Source organism: Myiozetetes cayanensis, unplaced genomic scaffold, assembly GCF_022539395.1.
Source record: "Myiozetetes cayanensis isolate MyiCay16 unplaced genomic scaffold, myiCay2020 scf45, whole genome shotgun sequence".
In the NCBI taxonomy this organism is placed as follows: Eukaryota; Metazoa; Chordata; class Aves; order Passeriformes; family Tyrannidae; genus Myiozetetes; species Myiozetetes cayanensis.
Window position 1 is genome coordinate 214,586 of NW_026087687.1, and position 8,047 is coordinate 222,632.

The 8,047-nt window shown below is 66.0% G+C and overlaps 2 protein-coding genes across 3 annotated transcripts; both read left to right on the plus strand.

Moving 5' to 3' along the window:
- Positions 1–111: 111 nt before the first annotated feature.
- DNAJC5G (DnaJ heat shock protein family (Hsp40) member C5 gamma) lies at positions 112–2,470 on the plus strand. 2 transcript variants are annotated; one of them, XM_050330910.1, is made up of 4 exons: positions 112–284; positions 548–761; positions 945–1,098; positions 2,339–2,470. In XM_050330910.1, the coding sequence occupies exons 1-4, from the start codon at positions 172–174 to the stop codon at positions 2,383–2,385; spliced, it is 528 nt and encodes a 175-aa protein (XP_050186867.1). In that variant the 5' UTR covers positions 112–171; the 3' UTR covers positions 2,386–2,470. The 2 variants fall into 2 exon arrangements, with proteins under 2 accessions (XP_050186867.1, XP_050186866.1); XM_050330909.1 differs by lacking the exon at positions 2,339–2,470 and adding an exon at positions 1,669–2,291.
- A 779-nt stretch (positions 2,471–3,249) lies between these two features.
- TRIM54 (tripartite motif containing 54) lies at positions 3,250–6,841 on the plus strand. The gene is made up of 10 exons (XM_050330911.1): positions 3,250–3,602; positions 4,006–4,178; positions 4,615–4,786; positions 4,864–4,959; positions 5,085–5,318; positions 5,558–5,580; positions 5,714–5,838; positions 6,160–6,261; positions 6,405–6,443; positions 6,655–6,841. The coding sequence occupies exons 1-10, from the start codon at positions 3,435–3,437 to the stop codon at positions 6,663–6,665; spliced, it is 1,143 nt and encodes a 380-aa protein (XP_050186868.1). The 5' UTR covers positions 3,250–3,434; the 3' UTR covers positions 6,666–6,841.
- The last annotated feature ends 1,206 nt before the right edge of the window (positions 6,842–8,047 follow it).

An 8,047-nucleotide genomic window follows, 5' to 3' on the forward strand; every position in this document is an offset into this window, starting at 1 on the left:
AGCCACCACCGTGTCCCCGGTGCGGGGTGTCCGGCCCGACCCTTGCCCTTCGTCCCGGGGCGCGGGCGGCGCCTGCGCAGAGCGGGCGGAAGCGGCGGCGGGCGCGGGCAGGGCTGGTGCGGGGCAGTCGGTGTCGCGTCCACTTCGACCCCCGGGGCCCTCGGCGCGGCCATGGCGGAGCCTCCGCGGCCGCAGCGGAAGCTGTCCCGGGTCGGGGAGAGCCTGTACCGCGTGCTGGGGCTGCAGAAGGGCAGCTCCCCCGAGGAGATCAAGAAGGCCTATCGGTACGGGGGGTATCCGGTGGGGTCTGGGGGAGGGGACCGGCCGGGGAGTCGTTCCGCGAGCCCCGGCGTGCGGGTCCGTCCCGGGAACGCGGCCGGGATCCCGCCCTGGTGGCCCTGGTCCCAGCCCGGGGGCCTGGGTCTGTCCCGGGGAGCGAGGCTGTGCTCCTGTCCCGGGGGTCCTGCTACCATCCCCGGGTTCTGGGTCTGTCCCGGGGAGCGAGGCCGTGACCCCATGCCGGGGGTCCCCCCGCCGCGCCCCGCAGGAAGCTGGCCCTGAAGTACCACCCGGACAAGAACCCCGATGACCCCGCGGCGGCCGAGCGGTTCAAGGAGATCAACAGCGCCCACGCCACGCTGAGCGACGCGGACAAGCGCCGCCTCTACGACCAGTACGGCTCCCTCGGCCTCTATGTGGCCGAGCAGTTCGGTGACGATGCCGTCCGGCACTACTTCCTCATGTCCAAGTGGTGGTTCCAGGTGAGCCAGCGTCATCCGGATCCATGGGCTCAGTGGGCCACCGTCTCTTCCAGCATGCCAGGGGCTCGGGTGGGCTCACAGGACCAGCATGTCAGGGACCAGGGGCTCAGGTGAGCTCACAGGACCAGCATGTCAGGGACCAGGGGCTCAGGTGAGCTCACGGTGCCTCTGTCCCTCCTGCAGGCGCTGGCACTGTGCTGCGGTGTCCTCACCTGCTGCTGCTGCTGCTGCTGCTGCTTCTTCTGCTGTGGGACATGCTGCCCGCCCAAGGAGGAAGAGTCCTACAAGTACGTGGACCCCAAGGACCTGGAGGCGCAGATGCGCGCAGAGGACAGTGGTGAGTCGGGCTGGGTTAGGCTGGAGCCCCAGTTGCTGGGACTGCCTGCATTTGATTTGTTGGGGACTCTAGGGTCTCCCCCTGTCACATCTCCCATGAGGGATGGAGCTTTGGCTCAGGGCTTGGGTCGGATTTAGCCACAGCCAGCCAGTCCTCGGTGTTTTCTGTGTGGGCTAGAGCAGGTGACAGTGACAGAGGGAGCCACTGCATGGCCCATGGGGATGCCTTCTCCTTCCCCATTTGCCCCTGGGCAAAGGCTCCCCTGAATAGGCCTGAGACTCAGAGACCCTACCTGTGCTCTCTGGGGCATGGAGCATGGGAAGAGCGGCCATGCTCCAGGCTGGCTCCGTTCTCTGGCACTGGCAATGCTGGTGTCGATGGGGCTGATGCTGGGTGACTGCCACAGGTTTCTGTGGGGTGGGGGCACTGCCACAGGGCTCTGTGCTGGCCACGGGTGTGGGAACTCTGGGCTGTGGGAGCCCTCGCAGGGGTGTGGGGACATCCCAGATTCCTACTTGCTGGCACCACGAGGTGGGGCTGAGCCACTGATCTGCAGCTCTTCCTTTCCAGATCCGCAAATCCCTGTTGTGGCACAGCCCCCGCCTGCCAGCACAGAGCCACTGCCAGCTGCCAGCACCAGGACTGATGCCTGAGGCTGACCCTGTCCCACTGGCTTCCCCAGGACTCAGGGCATGGATCCTTCTTTAGGACTGTCACTTTCTGGGACCCCAGTCCCGCCCGCTGGGCTTGCTCTCCAGCCCCAGCAGGGATAGAATCTCAGGTTAATTTGGCCAGCATCAATGCAGAGGCTCCTGGGCCCCTGCTCGAGCTCCGGGGTGATGCCCCTGCATCCCAGCACTGGTGGTGGTGGTGGCCCAGAGCCCGCACTGCTGCGACCCCCCCAGTGCCTCGCCTGCTGCCGTGCCCTGCCCGGCACTGAGCACAAGCAGAGAGCGCTCTGGGCCCGGCTCCGTAGCTCACGCAGGGCAGCCGAGCGTGTCGGAGACCATTAGCACTGTAACCTCTGGGGCTGGGCTGAGCCCGCTCCCCGCCCACAGGACCCTCCCAATGGCTGCTGGGTGCCAAACACTGCTGTGGGGTCAGAGTGCTGTTGTCTGTACCCCTTTCCTCTGCCCTCTGGGCTCATCTTCTGGGTTTTGTGGGCACCATTAAAGACTGACGGGAGGGGAGTACGCGTCTGCCTGGGCTAATCTGGGACTGCTGGAATGCTCCTCAACAGGATATGCCTCTGCCTGGCCCTGCCTGTGCTGGGTGCTGTGCCCATGAGTCCCATGGGGTGGTGAGCTGAATGGGGTATGGAGTAGGCAGGTCATGTCCTGAGTGGGGTGAGTGTCAGTTGTGTCCTGCCACCCACCTGTCCTACCTCGAAGCACTCTGTGTGCCCTGCTGCTGGCTCCCATAGGCTTTTCTCTTCCCTCTCCTTGCTGCTGTAGTCCTGGAGCCCTGCTCCCCACTGCCTGGCCAGGCCCCCTGCTCCTACCCTGACCTCTGGGGAGCTGTGACAGCCGTGGAGGTCCAGGGCTGTCAGGGAGGGGGCTGAGGGGGACACAGTGAGCCCCTCGCCCTTTCCTCCTACTCTGGTCACCACCTCTATCTGCAGCTGCATGGGCTCTGTCTCACCCCCTAAATATAGCCAGGGTTCCAGGGTGAGTGCAGACGGAGGGGCCCTGGCACCAGCATTGCCACTCTGCTGACACTGGGCCTGAGCTGTGGGGTCTGGGGGATCCCAACCTCCCCTGGCCCAGCCGCTTGCAGGAGGGGGCACCCCCACACACACTGACATGACTCCCAGTCCCACTCTGCCTGGACCCTGCTCCCCTCCATCTCTGTGGCCCCAGCACCAGCCAGCCCTGGTCCCCTGGGACCTCATCCTCCCCAGGTGGGAGGCAGCAGGGGAGGCCCTGCTGCTCACCCAGCGCACTTGGAGTTGCCTGGGCTGAGGGCTCTGGGATGGGATGGGGTGGGATGGGCACGGTGGAGAGGGTTGCTGGTCCCTGGGGTTCAACCAGTCCGGAGCTCAGCCCATCCCAGGACCTCAGCTGGTCCCCGGGGATCAGCCGGTTCCGGGGTCAGCCGGTGCCGGGACCAGCCGGTCCCTGGTGGGCTCAGGTGGTCCCAGGGGCCGGGCAGGGCCGGTGGCCCCCGCCGTGGCGCCGTGACTCAGTGTCACCCGACGCCGCCGACAGCTGCGGCCTCGGCGGGGCGGGGGCGGCTAAAATTAGCGCCGGGGGCCGGGACCGGGAGAGAGTGGGTAACCGGCGGCCAGAGCGGAGAGGAGTGGGGCTGCGGGGCAGAGCCGGGCCGGGGTCGCGGCCATGAACTTCGCGGTGGGGCTGAAGCCGCTGCTGGCGGAGGCGCGGAGCATGGAGAGCCTGGAGAAGCAGCTCATCTGCCCCATCTGCCTGGAGATGTTCTCCAAGCCCGTGGTCATCCTGCCTTGCCAGCACAACCTCTGCCGCAAGTGCGCCAACGACGTCTTCCAGGTGGGACCCGCCGGTGGGGCGGGGAGGGCACCGGGACCCCCGGCCGGCCTGTGGCAGCACCAGGAGCCCCGGAACCCCAGGACAGGGATGCGGGAGTGCGAGCGGCGCCAGGAACACTGGGCCCCCTTGTCGAGGGAGTCTTGGCCTGGCTCCGGCCCCGGGACCGGCCACCGGGACCTCCGGCTGTGCGGAGCTCAGGGCCGCTCCCGGCCGGCGGGGGTGGGAAGCTGGGCCCGTGTCTGTGTTCCCACCTGTGCCCATACCCGTGCCCGGGGGGTGCGGGGCGCCCACCGGCGGGGTCTCGCTCCCTGGATGGGGGTTGCGGGAGGCCGCCAGGGTCTGCCGGGTGTACCGGGGATGCGGGGTGCCGCCGTCGTGACCCCCGCGTGCCCCCCCGCCCCAGGCTTCCAATCCACTGTGGCAGTCGCGGGGCTCCAGCGCGGTGCCATCGGGAGGACGGTTCCGGTGCCCGTCGTGCCGGCACGAGGTGGTGCTGGACCGGCACGGGGTCTACGGGCTGCAGCGGAACCTGCTCGTGGAGAACATCATCGACATCTACAAGCAGGAGTCGGCCCGGTGCGGGGGCGCAGCAGGGCAAGACCCCGCAGAAAAGGAGCCCGGGGGGGCACTGGGGATCCTCACGGGAGGGCAAGAACAGCGGGGTAAAGGGAGCCCATGGAAGACTGGGGATGCAGAGCTGGGGGCGGCAGCCCAGCTGGAGCTGGAGGGGTCATGGGGCTCATATGGTGCTAGGGTGTCCCTGGCGCTGGGAGTGACTCTGGGAGTAAGGGTGTTACTGGGGCTGGGGCATCCCTGAGGCCAGGACTGTCGCTGGGAGCTGAGGGGCACCCCTGGGGTTGGAGGGTCCCTGGGGAACAGAAGTATCTCTGGGGCCAGGGTGTCTCTGGAGATGGGAAGGAGAGTCCCTCAGAACTGGGGTATCTCTGGATTGGAGATGTTCCTTGGGGCTGGGGATGTCTGAGTGAACCCCCTCCCACCTGACCCTCCTCAGACCCCTGCACAACAAGGCCGAGCAGCACCTCATGTGCGAGGAGCACGAGGACGAGCGGATCAACATCTACTGCCTGCGCTGTGAGGTGCCCACCTGCTCCCTCTGCAAGGTGTTCGGAGCACACAAGGACTGCGAGGTGGCCCCGCTGCCGGCTGTCTACCAACGCCAGAAGGTGGGGGGCCTTGGGAGCCCTTGGGGCGTCGGGGGTACCCATGCAGCTGCACTCAAGCCCGTCCCCTCCCTTCCCAGAGCGAGCTCAGTGACGGCATCGCCATGCTGGTGGCGGGGAATGACCGGATCCAGGCCATCATCACACAGATGGAGGAGATCTGCCACACCATTGAGGTGGGGGCCGGGGGTCCAGCCCTGGGGCTATGCCAGTGGGGGGAACCTGGTGGGGCTAGAATGGTCCAGCCCCAGGGCTGTGCAGGGGGGGGGACACGGTGCAGCCCCTGAACCCTGTCCCGCAGGAGAATGGTCGGCGGCAGAAGCAGCACGTAGGGCTGCGGTTCGACGCTCTGTATGGGATCCTGGAGGAGAGGAAGAAGGAGCTGCTGCAGAGCATCACGGCCGAGCAGGAGGCCAAGCTGCAGCGCGTCCGTGGGCTCATCCGCCAGTACGGAGACCACCTGGAGGCCTCCTCCAAACTGGTGGAGTCGGCCATCCAGGCCATGGAGGAGCCCCAGATGGCCGTGTACCTGCAGGTCCAGCCAGGGCACAGGGTGGGAGGGGGGGCAGAAGCTTCCAGGGGCCAGGGCTGCCCTGGGACTGTGTGGTGGGGCCACAGGTCCCCGTGGGATCTGGGGCTGCCTCGCAGGGCTCTACAGGGGGAGGGCTGTGGTTACCCCAAAGGATCTGGGAATGCCCCTGGGATGTGCTGGGGTGGGGTTGTGGTGGGGGTGATGTCTGGGAGATACTGATTCCTCCTCGCTTTCCTTCACAGCACTCCAAGGAACTCCTGAAAAAGTGAGTGGTGGGAGCGGGGCTGGGGGCACAGGGGGCAGGTGGGGGTCACAGCTGTGTCTGTCCCTGCTGGGCTGTGGCTGAAGGCCCCATGGGTGCTGGACCCCACAGCTCCCACGGTCTGCCTGCCCTGCAGGATCACGGACATGTCCAAGGCATCAATGAGCAGCCGCCCTGAGCCGGGCTATGAGAACATGGACCATTTCTCCATCAACGTGGACTACGTGGCCGAGATGCTGAGGACCATCGAGTTCCAGACAGGTGCCAGCACCACAACAAGAGTGCCCAGTCCTCAGACAAGCAGAGCCTCCTACCACTGGACACCCTGTGAGGGGCTCACACACAGGAACGGGGATGTGACACCCCCCTGCCCAGCATTGCCCAGGGACCTTTCAGGGTCAACCCTGTTCCAGGCCCTTTCCCAGCTCCTGTGCTGGGCTGGTGAAATCCCTCTATAGATGTTCTGGGCTGGTCACTTCCCTTCTGAGGTGTCTTGGGCTGGTCATGTCCCTTCTGGTGTGTCCTGGGATGTCCCCATGCTGCAAGGGGGAGGGTCCCAGCTGAGCTGTCCCCTGTCTGCAGAGCCGCTGGGTGAGGATGAGGGTGACGGACCCGGGGAGGGCAGCGAGGCTGTGACAGATGAGGATCGGCTGGACAGCCTGGAGGCACCTGAAGCTGCTGAAGGTGAGTGTCTGCTGTGCCATGCCCTGCCATGCAGTGCCCAGTGCCATGCCTGTAGCTGTGCCATGGCCTGCATGCAGATATGTGGATCCTGCACGGTGCCAGGGCATCCTTGTGTCCATCTTGTTCCCTTTTTCCCTCTGCAGATGTGGGGCCGAGACAGAAGCCAGTGAGCTCCCCTCATGGTGAGACCCTCGTGGGGATTGAGATGGGCAGAGTCATGGAGTGCTGTGGAGGAGAGGAGATGCCTCCTTGTGGGGGGTGGGGGTGGAGATGGGGATCGGAGGGGTCACATCTTGGGTGCTCCCCAGGCCACCCCTGTTTCCTTGCTTCAGGGGCTGAGGCAGGGGCCCTGCAGTCTCCACTTTGCAGGGCTGAAGCCACTTTTCCACACAGGTCAGCACTGAGGTGACACCGTGGGGCAATGTTGGCAACCCCCAGCTATGGCTGTCCCTGTCACCCCCTGGCTATAGCCATCCCTGGCACCCCTGGCTCATGGCCATCCCTGGCACTCCCAGTCGAGCTCCATCCCTGCTGCAGGAATTTCTCAAATGGGGGCTGCCCCTCTCCAACATTAAACGTGTGTGAGGACATCATCTCTGGTGTGGTGTGTGGGTGGGGTGGACACAGAGGCCGCCCCCCTGGTGGCTCCACACTGGTCCCATGGGGTCCAGCCCAGTGCAGCCCCTGCTCCTCCACCCAGTGGTGCCCCCAGAACCCCACACAATGGGCCGTGACCCCAGAGCCCAAGTGCAGCTCAGGAGCTTCACACCTCGGACCCTGCAAAGGGGGCTCTGCCCCCTACCCACAGCCCTGCCTGGGACCGAGGATCCACAGGCACCCCCAGCCCCACCAGCTCGGGCTGTGCGCCCGCAGCGGCTCCGTCCCCTGGGTGCTCCGAGCAAACACTGCCGGGATGAGCTGGCTGAGTACACACAGTGCCACAGCAGCGCCGGATGGGGGCCCGTGCCCCCCGCACTCTGGCCGGGCCCCCTGGGAGGGCTGCAGCAGTGCTGCCTGCGTCACCCGCTCCGTCCCGCCACCCTGGCGTCAGGGCTGATGTGGCCGATGATGCACATGAGGCCAGTGGTCCTCGGGCCGGGTAGGTCCCCGGGGGCTGGACTCCACGGGGGGCTCCCCACTACCACCCCCTGCTCAGCTGAGGGCAAGGGCTGGATCCTCAGCCCCCGGCTCCCAGTAGACCAGGAGCACATCTGGTGGCCCTGTGCTGGCCAGGGGCTGAGGAGCAGTGTGCCAGGTGACAGGGTAAGGGACATCTCTGCTCTCCTGCATGCCCAAGCTGTCCCTCATGGCAGAGGCAATGTGGGTTGTGGGGACTGACCCTGGGGCCCATTCTGGCTGGTCCCCATCACCATCTGCTCCCTCACACATCAGGAACACATGTGGGAGGGTTAGGGTGGTCCCTGAGGACTTGAGAGCACCTTGAGCCTCTCCACCCCCACACCAGCCGTTTGAGGGTGCAGCATTTGCCTCTCCCTGCCCTTGGGGATGTCACCCTGTCCCCATCACCCTGTAGAGATGACAGAAAGGGACTCACAAGCACTCAGCAGCCCAGCAGCACCCATGGGTGCTCCCCCATTCTCAGGAGAGCCCCACCTGGGTTTTTCTCCAATTTGGGCAGTTTTCTTCCTTGTGTCCTGTCTCCAGAGGCTTGTCACTTGTTGCTGCCCTCCCTGCCCAGCCTCGGGCAACCACCTGGCATTTGCTGATCCCTGAGCTTGTCCAGTGAAACTGTAACCCCACACAGGTTTTGGGAAGAGGGGATCTT

What these genes read in the sequence shown, in the direction of transcription:
- DNAJC5G (XM_050330909.1), top strand. Translation starts at nt 172, where the DNA reads ATGGCGGAGCCTCCGCGGCCGCAGCGGAAGCTGTCCCGGGTCGGGGAG. An exon ending in GAGATCAAGAAGGCCTATCG is followed by an intron (nt 285 to 547) that starts GTACGGGGGGTA and finishes CGCGCCCCGCAG; the next exon opens with GAAGCTGGCCCTGAAGTACC. An exon ending in GATGCGCGCAGAGGACAGTG is followed by an intron (nt 1,099 to 1,668) that starts GTGAGTCGGGCT and finishes CTTCCTTTCCAG; the next exon opens with ATCCGCAAATCCCTGTTGTG.
- TRIM54 (XM_050330911.1), top strand. Translation starts at nt 3,435, where the DNA reads ATGAACTTCGCGGTGGGGCTGAAGCCGCTGCTGGCGGAGGCGCGGAGC. An exon ending in CTGTCTACCAACGCCAGAAG is followed by an intron (nt 4,787 to 4,863) that starts GTGGGGGGCCTT and finishes CTCCCTTCCCAG; the next exon opens with AGCGAGCTCAGTGACGGCAT. An exon ending in AGATGGCCGTGTACCTGCAG is followed by an intron (nt 5,319 to 5,557) that starts GTCCAGCCAGGG and finishes TTTCCTTCACAG; the next exon opens with CACTCCAAGGAACTCCTGAA.